The 21,624-nt window shown below is 38.4% G+C and overlaps 1 protein-coding gene across 1 annotated transcript in view; it reads right to left on the reverse strand.

Moving 5' to 3' along the window:
* Positions 1-12,217, reverse strand: part of LOC126162234 (transcription termination factor 3, mitochondrial) — a 45,404-nt gene extending 33,187 nt beyond the window's left edge. The window contains exon 1 of the mRNA XM_049918603.1: positions 11,666-12,217. Coding sequence (XP_049774560.1) covers positions 11,666-12,150 — 485 coding nt within the window. The 5' untranslated portion in view covers positions 12,151-12,217. The remainder of the gene's footprint in view (positions 1-11,665) is intronic.
* Positions 12,218-21,624: the final 9,407 nt, after the last annotated feature.

Genomic DNA, 21,624 nt, shown 5'->3' on the forward strand with positions numbered 1-21,624 from the left:
AGAGCTACATGATACACTGAAAAACATACCATATAGACATGTAAAGATACTCGTAGGAGATTATAATGCACAGATTGGAAGAGAGAAGCAACATAAAGGAGTAGTGGGCGAGTACCCTGCACACCAGCAGACAAACAAAAATGGAGAAAGACTAATTGAACAGTGTCGAAAACACAAAATGAGATAGATGACAACACACTTCAGGGCCAAACCGTGTAAGAAAAAGACATGGGCAAACCCATGCACCTGCCTTGGGGAATTCCAAATTGACCACATAGCAATCAGTTGGACAAATGCTAAAGAGATCATGAACACAAAGGTCACGAAGAACACAAGAATAGAATCAAATCACTATCTTGCAGAAATTAAGTGCCTTTGGATTCCAAACAGGGACAGACTGTCACAGATGAATTGAAGAACAGAAAACATAAAGGTAGACAGAGAAAAATTAAGACACAATCGATCCAGATATGAGGAAGGAATTGAATCATTCAATGAATGGGACGACATGAAGCGAAATATGACAAAACAGGCTGAACTATGGGGAAAGGAAGAAAAGAAATGGAAGCACTGGTGGTGGAACAAGGAATGTGAGGAAGCAGTAGAGACTCGCAGGAAAGCCTGGAGAGACTGGAGTAGCAAGAACGACCCGGAAAAATGGCAAGTTTTCTTAGGAGCAAGAAAGGAAGTGGTCCGAACAATAAGATGGACCAGAAGACAAAAGATGAAGCAGGAACTGTATGAAATTGAGACCAACTTCAGGAAAAACAACAGCAGACACTTTTTCAGGAAATTCAAAAAGACTCTGATTGGATACAAGGGTAGAGAACTATTTATAAGAGATAAGAAAGGGGAGCTGGCTGTCAGTGCAAAGGAGAACTGTCGGATTTTTGCAGAGTACTTTCACAACCTGCTGAACTGTGAACCACCTGGAGGAGAGCTGGAACTGGGGACTGACATAGAAGAGAGAGAGCCACGCCCTCCAACCAGGGATGGAGTCGCACATGTCATAAGCAATCTAAAGAATAATAAGGCAACTGGAGAAGATGGTATAGCAGTCGAGATGACAAAGTAGGGAGGCAACAAAGCAAGAGACAACATGACCAACATAATTCACCAGATCTGGAGAACAAAAAAGTTGCCATAAGGATGGAAGAATGCAATTGTAGTATCAATACATAAGAAGGGGGACAAGAGAGGTACAACAACTACAGAGGAATATCGCTACTAGAGGTCGGATACAAAGTGCTGTCAAAACTATTGCTCAAGAGAGTAGAAGAACAGGTAGAAACTACAGTTGGCGACTACCAAGTGGGATTCAGGAAGGGAAGAGGTTGTATAGAACAGATATTTATCCTGAAGCAACTGATAGAACATAGGGCCTTAAAAAACAAAAAAACAGTAATAACCTTCGTGGACTTCACAAAGGCATATGACTCCATCGACAGACACACTCTTGTTAGGATCCTGAAGAACAGAGGACTTGATGGAACAACACAAGAACTCATAAAAGAAATTCTGACAGACACAAAAGCAAGGGTGAGATTCAGAGGAGCACTGTCAGAAGAATTTGAGATCAAGGCTGGTGTTAAACAGGGAGATGGATTGTCACCATTGTTGTTCAATATAGCACTGGATGAAGTGATCAGGCAGTGGAGAGCAATAAACGAGGAAATGGGAATACCAAAGACCCGTGTGGGGGACAAAAAGGACAACAGGGCTCAAGTGGACTGCCTAGCCTTTGCAGATGACATAGCAATAGTAAGTGAGAAGGAAGAAGACGCAAAGACACAACTCGACAACTTAAGTAAGGCAGCCAGAAAGTTGGGACTGAAGATCGCCTATAACAAGACAAAGACATTAAATACCACTGCAGACCGGGAAACACCAGAAGGCACCATGCAAATGGTGGACAAATTTAAATACCTGGGAGAATTTATAACAGGAAGGAACAGGAGCAAGGACGGAATAACAGAGAGGATAAAGAAGATGAGGTCAGCCTTCTGCATGATGAGAAAGATATACAATAAAAAGAATATATCCACAGAGGCAAAGATAAGCCACTACAAGGCAACGGTGAGGAATGCAGTATTATATGCTGATGAGACGATGACACTAGGAAAAAATGGGGCAGAAAAACTAGAGAAAGAAGAGAGAAAAATACTGAGAAAAATACTAGGTCCAAAAAGAGGTGGAGAGAGGTGATGCGAAGACCTAGGGAAGAATTGTACTGGAACATGAGAACAATACACAGGGGAATCGGACTCAAAAGGGCAAGGTTTGCTGGACATGTAGTTAGGATGAGTATGGGCAGAATGACGAAGAGAGTGTGGGAAACAACAGGGAGGACAAGGGGAAAGACAGGAACCAAGTGGGTTGTTGATTTTCGGAAGGACTGGTTGGAATTGGGGATCAAGGTTGAACAAAAGGAAAATTGGAGGAACAAATATACACCGACCAATATGCTGGAGATCAATGACAGAAGAATACAGGAAAAGATTAGAGTGTCACCAATGGAGCTGACAGGAGAAACGGAAACTGAAGGTCTCGGAAGAAAAGTTGGAGAGAAGAAGACAAAGAATGAAGAGGTTCTGGGAGAAGAGGAGGAAAATGCAGTCCATGAAGGGGCTACCCATGGTCCTACAGAGGCTGTAATGCAAGAAGAAGAAGAAATTACTGGGAACATGTATGGACCAAAGGTTGTGAGCTGAACTTATGTGTGGAGGGTAGAGTGTTTAATTCGGTTCACATTATTTTTTTAGGCTTAATTTTCGGGATGTCATGTAGATGTTGTTTCTGTGGGGAGTTGAGAAGGTTTGGGGGGGGGGAGGAGGGGGGATTGCACTAGTTTATTTTGTTTGGATAGCTTCCCCTCCCCCCTCTACCAAGGAAATGAATAATTTTTGTTAATTATCTGTTTATTTGGATATTATGTTGGGGACAGGTATTGGAGGTGATTGTTGGGCGTTTGTCTCTGAATCACCTCAGATTTGTGTACTGGCTGACTTTGTTTGGTGAGTATGTTTTTATTTGTTCTTTTTTGTATAGTATATATTTTTAATATAATAGAGGGAAACATTCCACGTGGGAAAAATATATTTAAAAAGAAAGATGATGAGACTTACCCAACAAAAGCGCTGGCAGGTCGATAGACACACAAATAAACACAAACATACACACAAAACTCTAGCTTTCGCAACCAACGGTTGCCTCGTCAGGAAAGAGGGAAGGAGAAGGTAAGACAAAAGGATTGGGTTTTAAGGGAGAGGGTAAGGAGTCATTCCAATCCCGGGAGCGGAAAGACTTACCTTAGGGGGAAAAAAGGACAGGTTTACACTCGCACACACACACATATCCATCCACACATACACAGACACAAGCAGACATTTGTAAAGGCAAGAAGGGGAAACATTCACCAGCACCAGTCTGGATTCAAATGCGGCAGGATCTTGGCCTCTCAATATGACTGCTAGCACTGTTCAGGATCTTACAACTGTGATGAGTAACGAATCAATAGTTTCAGGATGGCCACACTCAATACTGTTCATGATTTCATCAGCCCAGCATAACTAGCACATGAGAGGACAAACATTGTTCACTCAGCTGTGGAGGATTGAACAGTAATGTCATGTACCTCGAGTCAGGAAACTGACTTGTTCGCAGCAAGACAAGTACACACATGGACAATGTGACAATGTCTAGGGCATCACAGACCATTAGCATGGCAACTATAGTTGGGCTTCCATTGACATGGCTGTAGTGGTGCACCCAACAACGATACTGGATACCAGAATGACAAAAGAGGTGGCAGGCATGTGTACTAAATTGCTCACCCCTGTATACTCTCAAATCACATATGTATTTAATTGTGTATTGTTTCTATAAGAGAGAATGTTTGGAGGCCTCTATTCTGACAATTAATCTCTCTGTGCTCCTGATTAACTGGCCTATACAAAGTAGTGCAAGTCCCTGGGAGCCACAATGTTTAGTTCATTTTCTAGTTCTTATTTCTGGATTACAAACTGCTCAATCTGCTAAAAAGTTCACAACAGACATAAAAAAAGAATCTCTGAGCAGCAGAGAATGACCTAGGCCAATTTGCTGGGGCTTTCTTTAATACACTAACGGTCGTTAAAACTACAACAGCAGCAATGATAGCAATGAAATTTTAGTCGTCGTACTTACACAGTATAGTAGAAAGAATACATTATTAAATTTGTGTTTTTTTGGGGATTTAAAGCATGCAGAACTTTGAGGTTAAGTCCAGTGTTTGATATCACACACCACGATGAGGCATGACATAACTGTGTTGTGTGATGTCAGACATAATGGTTGTACGTTGCATTATGTCGGACATAATGGTTGTACGTTGTATTAATTTTTGGGTTTGATATTATTAGTAAGATGTGTTGTTTATGGTCAGATATTTAACTTTCTTTCATTTTTTGTTAGTTATGTATGTGACATCAAAGTTCACACACAGGTACCTGCATGCTGCTGTATGTGACAACACGTTGAGCACAATTAAAGTCCAACTGTTATTTGTTTTTATTGCTGAGAATGTGAGTGTTGCATTTGTGTAGAAGATACGAGACTAAGAAAAGGTGCTGCATCTCAGACCAGCCAGAGGATCGTGGCATGACCACAAACGGCATTCTCTTTGGACCAGTTCCTAGTTTGTTATTCACGAGATTGCATTGATGACATTATATTCTTGTGATTGCTAGATTTATGTGTCAGCTGACTTTGTTTGGTTAGCATGTTTTTTTTATGATTATGTTGTTTTACTGTAGTACATAACCTGCAGGTTTATGTGCACAATTGAGCTTTTCTTATATATCAAAACTGGTGTTAATGAAATGTATTTATGAATTTTTGCTTTGTGTTGTTAGTAATTATGTAGAATTGTGATTGGCAGGTATTGTGGAGCTCGTTTTACCTACATTGGTAAAGATAAGTTTTCAATATTAGGTATAAAAGCATTTTTTGGGTTTGTAGTACTGTGGATAAGTGAACTGATCTCGATGCTGCCTTTTTCTTAATTTCAGCTATGTGTGTTGGTCTTGCCTATGGGCTTTATGTACTGTTACACACTGTACGATATTTCTATAAGTATCGGTCTTTCATGTTAAGCTATATAGGTGAATTTATCTTGCTGATCTATCTTTCATAGTTTTCAAGATTTTTTGTTATGCACATCATCTTGTTTTTTGTAGTGCAATCTGTTTTAATATTTCTGTAGTGGCATCAGTGTTTCAAGTTGAGGTACATAGGTCAACAGATGTTTTCAATTTGCCTTACTGTGTTTTTTAAAACTATTGTTTTGTTAATGTGGTTTTGGTGCCGTTAAGCTATATTTTAGTTTGTCTCCATCCAAAACCCCACTTTCCAGAGAGAGTCCCATTAACTCCAATATTGATTACTAAGAATTTGTATGATTCTATAGTTTTATGTTTATATTTTCCCATCACGGTTACATTTATGAAATCATGTTCATGTTGTGTCTGAGGCTTTGGCTATTGTCACTGATCAAAGCCAACAGGTGGTACTGAATGCCCTATGTTACTCAAATTTTTCACACATACATTCCATGATTGATAGCAACATTGGCTGTAATCTGGCTGGGTATTCAATCAATATTTATTCAGTAAAAGGACCACAGTGTATATATCATGAAAACTGTGGCAGTAGCAAGTTAAAGCGAACATTCGTGACACAAAATCAACACAACCTGGGCTGCAAAGAAACGTTAGTGAGCTATCTTTGTTAGAAACACCAGTTTACAATATATGATGGAAGAAATAATGACGGTGAAAGCAATTTTATTCAGTATGATTACAAACAGAGGCAGCAGCCTTCACAAAATACGTGGATACATCTGTTTCATTTTGGAAATATGTTCTCCCAAAAGCATTCAGACTGTTATGTGCAGTGTAGTGATCTTTTAATGACTGTTCAAGTGCTCTCTATGGTGTCCATGAGAGCACCTACGACAGCATCTTTAAATGTAATTTTATTGTTCTCACTCATATAAAAAACCTACACTGCACAATATTTTAAAATTACTGTTGTGTTGGTGGATAATACTGAACAGCTTTTGCCCAACTAGACACAACCTAAGTAAAGTATTTAAACATCACTTTCTCCATGACTACAAACACTCATCTCCCAGTCTCTTTGATTCTGCGTCCAAAATTCATCTTATCAAACCACAACCCAGGGTTCTCCAAGGGTTTTCCATCAAACCTTCCTCATCCTGAGACAAATTTAAATGCCTGCAGAACTGCCTCCTATCAACAGCAGCTTGTGTCAGTAAATCTTGATCACAATATATGAACTCACTCAGTACCTGTATGCACATAGTTAAGTCAACTGCAAAATGGGCCCTATATCTATCCTGGTTAAAGGGGGCTCAGTAATTATTACCTACACTACATCTTCACATTACATCAACAACAACCCTCGGCTACAGAGGAATATTCTACATGAATATAGGAAATGTGAGAAGCAGCGCAAACAACATGGCAACTATAACCTGATATCAGCGTCAATGTTTTCAAATGGGCAAAGCTACAGACCACTCAGTCATGACAACCACACTTACTTAAATTCACATTTGATGGCTTCGCCAACCTCCACGGAAACTATCACCTTCCAAACAATCTAGACCACAGGCTAACCTACAGATCAGTCTGTGACCATGACCAGTTCTTTTGTTTCCCCACATTCAATGCCTTAGCCATCTAACTATGAACCATGGACCTTGCTGATGGTGGGGAGGCTTGCGTGCCTCAGCAATACAGCCATACCGTAGGTGCAACCACAATGGAGGGGTATCTGTTGAGTGGCCAGACAAACGTGTGGTTCCTGAAGAGGGGCAGCAGCCTTTTCAGTAGTTGCAGGGGCAACAGTCTGGATGATTGACTGATCTGGTCTTGTAACACTAACCAAAATGGCCTTGCTGTGCTGGTACTGTGAATGGCTGAAAGCAAGGGGAAACTACAGCCGTAATTTTTCCTCGACAGCATGCAGCTTTACTGTATGGCTAAATGATGATGGCATCCTCTTGGGTAAAATATTTTGGAGGTAAAATAGTCCCTCATTCGGGTCTCCGGGCATTCTATGGATCGGAGTGTGGAATGTCAGATCCCTTAATCGGGTAGGTAGGTTAGAAAATTTAAAAAGGGAAATGGATAAATTAAAGTTCCATATAGAGGGAATTAGTGAAGTTTGGTGGCAGGAGGAACAAGACTTTTGGTCAGGCAAATATAGGGTTATAAATACAAAGTCAAATAGGGGTTATGCAGGAGTAGGATTAATAATGAATAAAAAAATAGGAATGCGGGTAAGCTACTACATAGTGAACGCATTATTGTGGCCAAGATAGACACGAAGCCCACGCCTACTACAGTAGTACAAGTTTATATGACAACTAGTTCTGCAGATGACAAATAAATTGAAGAAATGTATGATGAAATAAAAGAAATTATTCAGATAGTGAAGGGAGACAAAAATTTAATAGTCATGGGTGACTGGAATTCGGTAGTAGGAAAAGGGAGAGAAGGAAACGTAGTAGGTGAATATGGATTGGGGGTAAGAAATGAAAGAGGAAGCCGCCTGGTAGAATTTTGCACAGAGCACAACTTAATCATAGCTAACACTTGGTTTAAGAATCATGATAGAAGGTTGTATACATGGAAGAACCCTGGAGATACTAAAAGGTATCAGATAGATTATATAATGGTAAGACAGAGATTTAGGAACCAGGTTTTAAATTGTAAGTCATTTCCAGGGGCAGATGTGGACTCTGACCACAATCTATTGGTTATGAACTGTAGATTAAACTGAAGAAACTGCAAAAAGATGGGAATTTAAGGAGATGGGACCTGGATAAACTGACTAAACCAAAGGTTGTACAGAGTTTCAGGGAGAACATAAGGGAACAATTGACAAGAATGGGGGAAAGAAATACAGTAAAAGAAGAATGGGTACCTCTGAGGGATGAAGTAGTGAAGGCAGCAGAGGATCAAGTAGGTAAAAAGATGAGGGCTAGTAGAAATCCTTGGGTAACAGAAGAAATATCGAGTTTAATTGATGAACGGAGAAAATATAAAAATGCAGTAAATGAAGCAGGCAAAAAGGAATACAAACGTCTCAAAAATGAGATTGACAGGAAGTGCAAAATGGCTAAGCAATGATGGCTAGAGGACAAATGTATGGATGTAGAGGCTTATCTCGCTAGAGGTAAGATACATACTGCCAAAAGGAAAATTAAAGAGACCTTTGAAGAAAAGAGAACCATTTGTATAAATATCAAGAGTTCAAATGGAAACCCAGTTCTAAGCAAAGAAGAGAAAGCAGAAAGGTGGAAGGAGTATATAGAGGGTCTGTACAAGGGTGATGTACTTGAGGACAATATTATGGAAATGGAAGAGGATGTAGATGAAGATGAAATGGGAGATATGATACTGCGTGAAGAGTTTGACAGAGCACTGAAAGACCTAAGCCGAAAGAAGGCCCCGGGAGTAGACAACATTCCATTAGAACTAGTGACGGCCTTGGGAGAGCCAGTCCTGACAAAACTCTACCATCTGGTGAGCAAGATGTATGAGAGAGGCGAAATACACTCAGACTTCAAGAAGAATATAATAATTCCAATCCCAAAGAAAGCAGGTGTTGACAGATGTGAAAATTACCAAACTATCAGTTTAATAAGTCACAGCTGCAAAATACTAACACGAATTCTTTAGAGATGAATGGAAAAACTGGTAGAGGCCGAACTCGGCAAAGATTAGTTTGGATTCTGTAGAAATATTGGAACACGCGAAGCAATACTGACTTTACCACTTATCTTAGAAGAAAGATTAAGGAAAGGCAAACCTACGTTTCGAGCATTTATAGACTTAGAGAAAGCTTTTGACCATGTTGACTGGAATACTCTCTTTCAAATTCTAAAGATGGCAGGGGTAAAATATAGGGAGCGAAAGGCTATTTACAATTTGTACAGAAACCAGATGGCAGTTATAAAGAGTCGAGGAGCATGAAAGGGAAGCAGTGGTTGGGAAGGGAGTGAGGCAGGGTTATCGTCTCTCCCTGATGTTATTTAATCTGTATATTGAGCAAGCAGTAAAGGAAACAAAAGAAAAATTCGGAGTAGGTATTAAAATCCATGGAGAAGAAATAAAAACTTTGAGGTTCGCCGATGACATTGTAATTCTGTCAAAGACAGCAAAGGACCTGGAAGAGAGTTGAACGGAATGGACAGTGTCTTCAAAGGAGGACGTAAGATGAACATCAACAAAAGCAAAACAAGGATAATGGAATGTTGTCGAATTAAGTCGGCTGATGCTGAGGGAATTAGATTAGGAAATGAGACACTTAAAGTAGTAAAGGAGTTTTGCTATTTGGGGAGCAAAATATCTGATGATGGTCGAAGTAGAGAAGATATAAAATGTAGATTGGCAATGGCAAGGAAAGCATTTCTGAAGAAGAGAAATTTGTTAACATCGAGTATAGATTTAAGTGTCAGGAAGTTGTTTCTGAAAGTATTTGTAAGGAGTGTAGCAATGTATGGAAGTGAAACGTGGACGATAAATAGTTTGAACAAGAAGAGAACAGAAGCTTTCGAAATGTGGTGCTACAGAAGAATGCTGAAGATTAGATGGGTAGATCACATAACTAATGAGGAGGTATTGAATAGAATTGGGGAGAAGAGGAGTTTGTGGCACAACTTGACAAGAAGAAGGGATCGGTCGGTAGGACATGTTCTGAGGCATCAAGGGATCACCAATTTAGTATTGGATGGCAGCATGGAGGGTAAAAATTGAATCGGGAGACCAAGAGATGAATACACCAAGCAGATTCAGAAAAATGTAGGTTGCAGTAGGTACTGGGAGATGAAGAAGCTTGCACAGGATAGAGTAGCATGGAGAGCTGCATCAAACCAGTCTCTGGTCTGAAGACCATAACAACAACAGCCATCTAACTACAAGGCTGTGAATATATGAATCAAAATGTGAGGCCAGTGCAGTTGATGACTTGTTTTGAACATTCCCTTTGACGCATCCATGCAACTGGGTTAACCGAAGCGTCCGATTCCAACCATCGGCTTCGTCCCGTGATGTAAGACTGTTGTGGTGTGTGACAACATGATGGTGCTTAGTGTGCGAGAGTGGCGTATTTGTGGTTGTCGTTTTGATATGATCATATGATCGGTGATGCTCTCTGGTGGTGTGTTTGTGTGTTAGGTGATGTTGGTTTAGTTTGCACGTGTGGCGTATTTATAAGTGGTGTATTGTTGTGGTCAGTGGTTCCCTCTGGTGGTGTGTCTATGGTTAGCATGTTATGTGGCGTATGGGGTTCTTCCGCATGGTAGCATTGCACGTGTGTGGTATCGGTGGTTACTGTGCTTTCAGCGGAATATTTTTCAGTGAGTTAATGATTTTGGTTTTGTTATGTCAACGTTATTGTAGTTTTTTTTTTTCTGTTCATCGTGTGTGAATTTTGGTAAATCGTTTGTTTATGTCTTTGGTATGTGTGGATATGACTGACAAGGTCAACAGTTTTCAGTTGTTGCTGATTATGGGGGACAGTTCGTTGTCTCTAATAAAATTTCTTCAGCTATTCGGCCTGTTGGCTGAAATTGTGAAGCGTTCAGCCTGTCGTGAAGAAATGAGGTTTACTAAAGTTCCGGCGCATCGGATCAGGGACGGTAATATGTGGAAATGTCGTAAGGATAACAGGTCAAGGAAAGTGTTCGATTCCAGTGGATATTGGTTTTAGTTGATTTTGGGAAGGTTGTGGTAGTTTTATTTTATCGTTTTAGTCGTTTGGTTTACCGGCGTGTGTTTATTTTTACCCCCAAGCTCACTCGCTTGTCCCGTTAGTTTCATTATATTTTTAGAGGAATAAGTACTTGGTTTTTCGATCTATTTTTGTGTTTGTTGCCCTGTTTACGTTATAACGTCATAGTCGCGACATGGGAGTAGTTGTGAAAGGTCGTTTCCGACATATTGGTGACGTCACTGGTCAAAGCAGACGGGTGGAATCGTACGTTTCCGTTACACTAATTCAACATGTCAACACTGAGCTGTACACATCTCAGTTAACACTATTTAATGGAATCGACTAACATTTTGCCCATGTGCCGAGAATTCATCAGCTTAAAATCAACAAACCCTAATCACACTAAACCAACAATACTTTCAGTCACATGCTATTTGGAAAATTTGTCCCTTAAACGAACAATCCACGCATACAGTACACATTACATTACGGTATATGTCAGTGCCAATGTAACTGAAACACTGATGAGATAATTACAATGAGACAGGTCAGCAGCTAAATCTCGGTTCACTACAGAAGTTTCTGGGAACAAATTGTTGCCGTGACTGGAAATTGATACAGGTCACTTAAATAACGGCAGGAGAACTGATCCTACAGAGTTATATTACATTTTCAGCTGTCCAAGACAATAGTTAGGCTTCTGATTCAGCACCATAACCCATCCTACTATTGTTGTGGAAAATACATTCATAAAAAAATACCCACTCGAAATTCACTGACAAATTACTCAGAATCAAAACATAGAAAATATCTTGGACACAGACCCACAGAAGTAACTTTTACTGACGGGAGAAGGCATACAAAAATTTCAACATTGTACCTTATATGCTTACTCATATCTCTCTCAAAATCCAGTTGCAGTATGTACTCCGGGCTGTTTCTGCTTTTCTCAATACGATGTAAATCAACACCGAGTTTGACTAACTGCTGCAACGTCGGCGATTTGTTGACATAAGCAGCGAAGTTAAAAGCTGGCTTGAAATATGGTGCGTAGGTTGAGAGATCTTCTGTACACGAATTCGAAAGTGGGTACCTAGTTTCTCCATTTACTTCAGACGGAGAATCTTCAGCGCCAGTTTCCCCATCTCTTCTATCACACACATTCAAAACATCATAAGTTGTATGTTGTTCGACTTTGGCTGAGGAAAAGCACTTTATGTTCCTTGATAAAAATGGGAGAATGTACTTAGGAACTTGTAAACATTGGTCATTATTTTGCGAACAGCAAACTGAACACCGACTTTGTTCCACTATACATTTATACACTTTCCTATACAAACCAGTTACGCCTTTCATTTTCAACATGTATCATAATAATATTTACATCACAGATTTCTATGTGCCTTGCACCGTAGAGATATTCAACACTACACAATACAATACACAGTACCAACCATAGGGTAGGTATCATCTTTGGTTAGCAACCGATAAATCCAAGAGAAGATGAAATTTAGTAGCTAGAAAAGGTGAAATTACTTATGTTTTGCCATCTAATGGTCTATAGCGGACACTTCACTATGGATAGCGGTGTCTACAGCGAGGGAAACCAACGTGACTTATCACAAAATCTCGAAACATTGGCAACTGTTACTAATGTAGTACAGATTCTGCAAGGGTATCCTCAATATGGAAACACAGTATCCGTTAACATCAAGGAACATAAAGATAGACGAAAAAGCTTGTACCAGATAAGCACACGGTAACTGCCATTCACAGCGCGAGAAGACTTCTTCTAATCCAATGAATAAAACAGGCGTTATAAACATACAGTAGATGATAGAAAACTTTGAAATAAAACTTTAAATCGACAAAAGGATATCAAATAAAAGACCTGGAGAAAAACGGCAAGTGGAGATAACTGATACACATTCCGCTGAACCCACTCAAGAAGTCACTAACCGGGTGAGGGATCAGCGACCTTCCCCAATGTAAAATATGTATTAATTCAAAAGTAGTATCAGATATAGCAGGACAGATCTGGGTCCTTTCCTTGTTTTTCTGAAAACTCTAGACAAAACTATCGGAAAGTTACATCTCATGATTACAGGTAATTCATGTATTTGTACAATGTCCACCTTAAAAATGGTATAAATAAAAGTCAGTTAGACAGGGAGAGAGTGAAAATAGAAACTGAAGTCAGAAATCATAGTGACAGTTTACTGGAATTAACTATATTTAAAGAAAAAAAGCTAGATGTGTACAGCACCAATTTCTCATTACATTCATATGGGATCATAGATGATGTTGATACAGTTTTGACAGATAAAGAAATCTAGACAGAAATACAGAATGAAACCCAGATATTAGTATCAAACAATACACACGAAAAGTTGGTACAAACCAAGAAAGGGGTGTCCCAACACTGGTAGGCATCACCGCATTTAGGTCGCAAATATTACCGCATCACATAATAATCTTGGGTACAAGATGCTCTGTAGAACCATATATTACTCCAATAATACAATGCAGGAATTGGTTAAAATATAACCATCGACCTAGCAGTGAAGATGCCATGTCAGGCACAATAAATGTGGTGGGCCACATTGAATGGATTTTTGTATGGAAGAATCTCGGTGTCGTTTATATTGTTGCATCCCACATCTCACCACCAACAAATGATTCCAAGCTTGCGAACACCAATAAGACATAAAACACAAAGTGGCCCAGGCTAAGATCGCAGAAGTAGTGAGAAATCCATTTCAACAACAGATCACATAAGCTGAAATCTTAAATAAGCCGTTTGCATTTAACAGTTACACGAAATTCCCATCCCTAAAATCACTGGCATGGCGGTCTAGTAGCTCAAGATCTATTGGCTGCGTAATCCAGCCAATAACACAACAACAATGGCAACAACAGTAGCAAATACAGTACAGTCTACAACACCCAGAGCAACAACAGTGTAGAGACCGGCAAATGATGCGAGTGACACTGTCAGCAACTCTAAAAACCAGCCTAAGTCACATAGCTACCACATTACATGGCGTCAGGATTATGCACAGATGAAACAAGAAATGTAAATGCCACAATGAAGTATGTAGTATGGAGCATGGCTGTGTATCAAGTGGAAATGTGTTTGAGAATTACATTATCAACAGTGGATCATGATTCACCCATAAAAACTTTGTTCCCGCGAAACTTTGACAGTGCTGTGATGCGACATTATGGCCAGTGTGAACAGCGCCATTTGAAATGCACTGTGGAACGTTTTGACATGTGAAATGATGGTGTGATGGCCTTAATGGTCTGCTGGTGGTTGCTGTTAGGGCCAGAATAATCGACAAAAAATATCAATGGTATCATTGTATTGACACTGAGATCTGTTGTTTCAGAAAGGGAATGGCTCAATCTATTGAGCCAGATACAACCGCCAATTGAATGCCCCAGACTTGCATGCGACTAAAGAGCAGCTTTACCTGAAATTTTAGATGACTTTAGTCTGTATGTTGCAGTGTTTAGTCACTATGGTGGAACACCAACTTTCACTTTGAAACTGGATAAACGACTGTCTTCAATGACATAGGTTTGTGCTCTTCAAATCTCGTTACAGATCACCAATGGTATATGTCCACCCCAATAGCTGAGCAGTCTGCATGACGGATTGCTGTCCTATGGACCAGGGTTCGATTCCCAGCTGGGTCGGGGATTTTCTCCTCTCAGGGACTGGGTGTTGTGCTGTCTTCATCATCATTTCATCCCCATCCAGCTCACAGGTCACCCAATGTGGAATCGAATGTAATAGACCTGCACCAAGGCAGCCGGATCTGCCCCATAAGGGGCCTCTCGGCCAATGACGCCAAACGCTCATTTCCATTTTACCAATTGTATATCATCAGCTATCCTTTGGGACCAGAAAAGTATGCTACAGAAATACACATACCTCAAGAGTATCAGTCAGCTCCCACTAGCCTTTCAAGAATGTGGAAGGTTAAGAAAGTAGAATGGGTAAAATATCAAGAATTATTAGAGAACCAGATTAAGATGCTAACAACATTGTCCTCACTGGTGGAAGGTTATTATAAATTGTTTAGTATTATCAGTGATGCATTGATTACATCAGTTCCTACAATTAATCCACCCCACATACAAAGAGGAACATTAGCACCCAGGTGGAATAAAGACTGACACTTTGTTCCTAGAAAGTGGGAAGTAGCTGTTAAAATATTCTAACCTCATATTCATGAGGTATAAACAAGGACATACTAAAGCGAAACACACATTTTCGCAGCTAAAGAGAAATAGTTGGCATGATTACACACAGAAGATCAATAAAGACACTCCTTTGTCTGACATCCAGTCTATAGTCAAGCAAAGAAATAGAAATCAAATAAGCATCGTTGTTAAGCTATTGTAGAGAGGAATTCACTGATGGACTTGCACTCACAATGACCGACTATAGGATGCCTACCTTTCAGTTATTTAATACCTACAGACAACCAGCACAAATATTGGAAACATCATTCACTACAGCTGAGGTCAAACAAACATTGAAGCAAAGGAATAATGCCCCACCAGTGATCGATCACCTGACATATTCAGTGATCCTTAGGTTACAGAGACCTGCTAAAAAACTGCTTATCGAAATCTGTGATGCATAGTGGAGTATCGCTACATTTCCTATGGGGTGGAGCACACTTTTAGTTATTCCTGTCCTGAAACTGGGAAAGGATCCATATATGGCTTCTTTCTGTCAATCGATTTCCTTGTTATTTTGCATCTGTAAGACGTTTCAATGGATTATCAAAACTCTCTTGGAATGGTGGCTAGAAAAATATGCCCTCTTACTACTATGGAAATGAAGATGAATCATGGAAAATCTCATGTTCTAACAATGGACATCAAACACACATTTATAGTACAAGGATATCTAACAGTGGCCTTCCTTGATGTAAGTGGAGAATATGACAATGTGGATGTATCAGCTGTGCAGCAAAACCTCAAAATTACATGGTGTGGTTCCTCCTCCTTCTTGTAGTCTTTCGTAGGTGCTAAATTTGAGTTTATTAAGTTGGCGAGTGACGATGTCTTCACTTTCCAGGCTCGTGTTCCATTTTTTTTATTTAAAATGGGTGGGATGAATCACAAACTTCATTAAAATCTCTTGAAACAGTAATAGCGGATGTAATGTAGCTTGACATCATCGTAAATTGTTTATTCACAAGTCTTTATATTCGTCATTATTAAGTTTTCTGGTCAGATTACACGCTGAAAGTCAGAGAGGTGGCTGCAACATAGTCAGTGAAATTCTTCAAATAAATGACAGTAGCAAGGAGTATTTTTCCGTATCAAATTTAACAAATGATCGTTATCCAATAGATGGTTGGGTACGAATTTTCTAAAAAACGAGGCCAAACCTAGAAACAATTTTAATTGCTATTTGTTTGTTGCATATGGCATATTTCTCAATGTGTCCAGTTTCTTCACATCTGGTTTGATTCCCATAGTTGATTTACTGTGACCTAAAAATTTAATTTGATTCTTACCAAACTTAGACTTTTTAAATTTGCTGTTACACTATAATCATTGAACTTCTTATATACCTTTTCTAAGACTTTGATATGTTCTTTCCATGTTTCTGTAGTGACTAAAATACCATCTACATATAACATAACTCTGTCTAGTAACTCAGGTCCTAGCACTGTATCCAAGGCTGCTATAAACACTCTACCAGTTATATTTAGCCCAAAAGGCATTACCAGAAACTGGCCACTTCTTCTAGAAAATATAGAAGCTCCATATTTTCTGGATTCCTTATCAAAATTTATTTGCCAGAACCATGTCCTAAGTCTATGGAAGTTAAATGTTTTATACCATAACATTTTTTAACAACTCTTCTAAGTTCTCTGGTTGCATTGTAACAGGCACAATAATTTTAATTTATATGTCGAGCATCCAATACGAGTCTAATGCTGCTGTCTGGTTTGCTAACAGCTAACGAAGGACTGCTGTAGGTGGAGATTTGAAGTTTCCCTAATATTCCATTCCAATACCTTAGGAAGTTTTTTTAGATATGGCTCTTTTCTTAGACCAAGGTATCGAATATGATGACCTATAAAAAGTTTTATGAGGATATATTTCCAGATAACAGACACCAATATTAGGTACAATATATCTTATATTTACACCATTACCATACTTTAAAAGACAATCCACATTGCTCACCAGATTTAATGTAATCACATTACCACAATTAGCTAATGTAATAGTACCTACACCTAGGTCTATCATAGCTTTCATTTTTACATAAAAATTCCCATCCCCACATACAAGGTACTGATAATTTATTCATGACCAAGAAGTTGCACAGTATGTCATACTTTTGGACTATATTGCTGAGCATGATCTGGAACTTAGTGAATTGAAACTGCCCTCGAAATGCTCCTGTAACATTACATTTCTGAACAGGCAATTTTGGAATCTTTCTTAGCGTATTCAATTGCTTATATAGTTCATAATCTAGCAAAGATATAGTAGCGCCGGTATCAACAGTAATGAGAACAGGTATATCATATATATGAGCTTTAACTACAGCTTGGATTATGTTATTGTCAGATTTATCCTCAACATTCTCTTTACCTAATTCGTCTTCAATCTTTTTGCCATCATTATATCTTAGCATAGCAACATGTTTTGTGAATTGTCTCTCTCCTGCTGTGCGTACAGCCTCAGAAGGCTAAGCTTCGTCATTATAAGTTTTCTGATTTGTTAGTCCCATTAGGTGGTTCATTGGTAACATCTATTATCCTAATAGAATGATTTTGTCCTGACCACCCTTTGGTATGATAAGTTGGTCATACCTGATTGAATCACACTGAGGATACTGTTCATTATTAATAGCTGCAGCAGAAGGCTGCCAAGCACCCTGGCTATTATTCTGCCAATTATTTGTGTTATTTCTTTTGTTACTTTGGGATTGCCAATTACTTTGAGAATTATTATTAGATCCATTACCAATTACTTTGAGAATTATTATTAGGTCCATATGTTATGTATTATATTTTCTTTTATGTCTACTATTATTGCTATGTGGTACATAATTAGGTTGATATTGATCATTATCGTCTCTCATGCTATTAACAAAGTTTTCAGGATTATTTGGCTTGTTGGTATAACTGTTATTACCATTCCCATTACCATAAACGTTCCCATTTCCAATTCTTTTCCCGTTGTTACCATTAAATCAATGATAGGCATTCCCATTAATATAATACCCATTTCCATACTGATTCCCTTTCGAACCATTCCCGTTCCCTTTTTTGTTAAACTGATTTATATCTTCCTGAATAAGATCAATAGAATCTATTACAGACAGAAAGTATTCCAAATCACTCTCTGGTATATAAATTAACTTATCTCTAATACCAAAGGGTAATTTACGTTTTAATATACGAATGAACTCTCTAGGTGCAATGGATTTATCCCAATATCTAGTTTTATTAACAATTTCCCAAAGTATTTTCTTGAAGTAGTCTTTTTAGGATCATAATGCTCTGGATTACTAACTTGTTTACATAATTTGTCTTGTTTGTTAAATGACCTAAATTTATTACTGAATTTATACTCAAACTCCTGACAAGAACCACAGAAAACTACAGTGTCATTTGCCCACAAAGCTGTCTTTCTTACAATATGAGAAATCACAATCTGAATTTTGTGCCTTTTGTTCCATGTTCTTTGAAATATATTCCTAAAGCTTTTAATAAAGACTACTGGGTATGGTAAATCTTTTTCTGAAGAGTACATTTGAAACTGTTGGTCCTTAATAATACTTTGTTCTATTTTTAGAACAGATAATGCTGGACAACTATGTATCAAATCATTTTCTACATAATGTCTATTACTTTTCCCTTCAGCTGATTCACAAGCCCCCACTCAATCATTAATGTTGTTCTCTCTATTCTGAAAGCAAACACCTCTTTCACTTCTAATGGATATTTCATCTGCCAACGAGTCTAATTTTTGATTAATTTCCTTCTGCCACTTTGGTAGTTCTGAAATTACTTTGTCTTTAATCGTACAAAATTCCTCTTTAAACGCATCGACATTGTCTGATGGTTTAGCACTGGACACTTTATTCACTGATTCTGGAACTATAGAGTCTACTCTTTCATTTATTGCGCCACTCTTTGCCTCCAACCAATCAGAAACCTCTTCTTCCCACTTTTGAGCTTGTTTCGTTATGTGTTCCTCGACCTGGTTCTGATCAGTTAACCTTATATCGTCGATCCTTTCAGTCAATGACTCTACAGTCTTACTTAGACTAGATTGTTTCATTGTGATCTCATCTACTGAAATAGTTGGTTGACTTACTAGATTAGGTAGATTTTCATATTTTTTATTGATGTCATCTAACTTTTGGTTCATATATGCTAGATCATCCAAGATTTTCTGACCTTGTTCTTCCCTTTTCTTATCTTTCTGTTTCCTCTGCTCTTCCTTCTCTCATTCTTTAAGTTTTCTCCATTCTTCCCTTTCCTTGGCTTTGTGTTTTTCCCATTCTTCATTCTCTGCTAACTTCATTAAAATTAATGTTAATGGGTCAAGGTTAGTTTGCTGATTATTGATTCCTCCAAATTGCCTGCATTATAAGTTGATTTCAGAATCAAATCATCTCTTTATTTATGAACTTCAGTACTCACGATAGACAACAATGTTTACTTGATATTACATTCTAATATGACTCATGCAATGAGAATTCTGAAAGTCTTATTCTCACATAAAAGTGAATGCAAATAAAGTAATCTAATTACCTTTGGAGGACAGTAAACTAGATTTTTGATAAAATTCACTGGTTAATGAGTTGCAAGTTTGTTTTATCTGTGAAAGTGAAAAAAGGTAATTTCACCAAGCACTGGAGTATTGTTTTGTTGAATAAAAAAATAACCTTTGTTCTGTTGACTAAAAATTGCTCTTCTATGTACATAGCCCATTTGTCGTAAGACTCCTTTTTACGGACATCATAACTGAATATATGTGCACTAGTGATTGCAACAGTAAGTTAAACCCATGAGTGAAATATATTTTCCTGATTGCTTAAAAATATCAAACGAAGCTGACGTTCTTGGAAGGGAGGAAAAATGTCTGAAAGAGGCAAAGAAAATTTTTACCTGACATTAAGTGTAAGCTTTTAATTTTAGTGGCAATGCTTAATTCAACCTAAGTTCAGTCAATAATTTTTGTACAATATTGTAATGTTCCCCTGATTAATAAACGTTATGTCAGTGCTTAAACTACGAAAATTGTACATTCTTATAGTGAAATTATCAGAATAATCTTGTGCCATTTGTACTGTTGACTATTACAGCTAATAATTCGACTAAAAATTAAAATGTTCAGCTGTTGTGAGGAAAGGACACCCCATCTCCTTTTATTCTAACCTCCTTTTGTGCAATGTTGGCAGCAGTCGATAATGTTTAACGATTTTCGGGTAGTCTCCACTATCCTTAACAGAGTGACCACTATAGTCCTTTAAAGATCAAGATAAAAGTAATTTTCTCTTCTCTTTTCTATCTTCTAAATTTCGCACACAATTCCAATTTTTTGGTCGCTATCCAAGGACCTCCACTGATCTACACATTAAGTTAAGCACACTGCCAGTGCTCTCTGTTATGCATGTGATCGAGGAGGCCAAACTCTCCTTGGACCAACATCAAACCAGAAGTCAGAATTGTTATGTGACTTCATTTAACATGGTTTGCTTACATTTTACGCTGATATGGAAACTTTAATGTTACACTTACCAACTATGTTTTTGTACATTCATTTATTTTATCATTTTTTAGTTACTTATTCGCCCTTAGACTATTTGGCACAACAACATCTATTTGGCACAACAACATCGATCGTGTCAGAAAAATTACAGAAATAGTATGTATATATGTAAATGAATGAAAAGTAGGATAGGAAGTCTGGACAATGTACAAACCCTCATTCTCCCAAATGCAGGTCTGGTTCACTGACATTGGCTTAACCTCCTCTCTTGGTACATGATACGAAGGAAGACCAGAAATACGACGGGCGTTTGAAAAATCCGTCAAAATCCGAGAGATGGAACCACCGGTGTGGATCGAGGTCATGCTTAGTTAGTAGCTTCTTTGGAAAGAACGTACACCAAGTTTCAGCCATATTGGTCTATTTCTTTGTGTTTGGCATTCTTGTGAATCAAGGAAGTCGAGTGATTGTCAGACAATGGACGAAAAAGAATTTCGTGTGGTGATTAAACATTTCTTCATGAAAGGCAGAACTCCTCAGGAGACTAAAGAGAAGCTTGATAAACATTACAGTGACTCTGCACCTTCGATTAGAGCAGTTCATAAGTGGTTTCCAAATTTTTTGAATGGCCATATAGGCACAAGTGATGCTGAATATTCTGGACGCCCTGTGGAGGTTACGACTCCAGAAATCATTGATAAAATCCGTGATATGGTTTGGATGACAGAAGAGTCAAGGTGCGTGAGATTGTTAGTGCTACATGCATCTCGAATAAACTGGTACATAATATTTTGCATAAACATTTGGACATGAGAAACCAATCCGCAAGGTGGATTCCGTGATTGCTCACACTTGACCAAAAACGGAATCGTGTGAAGTGTTGAAAAGGTGGTTTGCAGCTGTTCAGGAAGAATCTGCAACACTTTAAGCGTCGTTTTGTCACTGTGGATGAAACATGGATACATTACTATTCTCCTGAGACCAAACACCAATCTAAACAATGGGTTACCAAGGAAGAATCTGCACCAAAAAAGGCGAAGATGATTCCTTTGGCTGTAATGGCTATGG

This window comes from Schistocerca cancellata, chromosome 2 (assembly GCF_023864275.1).
Source record: "Schistocerca cancellata isolate TAMUIC-IGC-003103 chromosome 2, iqSchCanc2.1, whole genome shotgun sequence".
NCBI classification, from domain to species: Eukaryota; Metazoa; Arthropoda; class Insecta; order Orthoptera; family Acrididae; genus Schistocerca; species Schistocerca cancellata.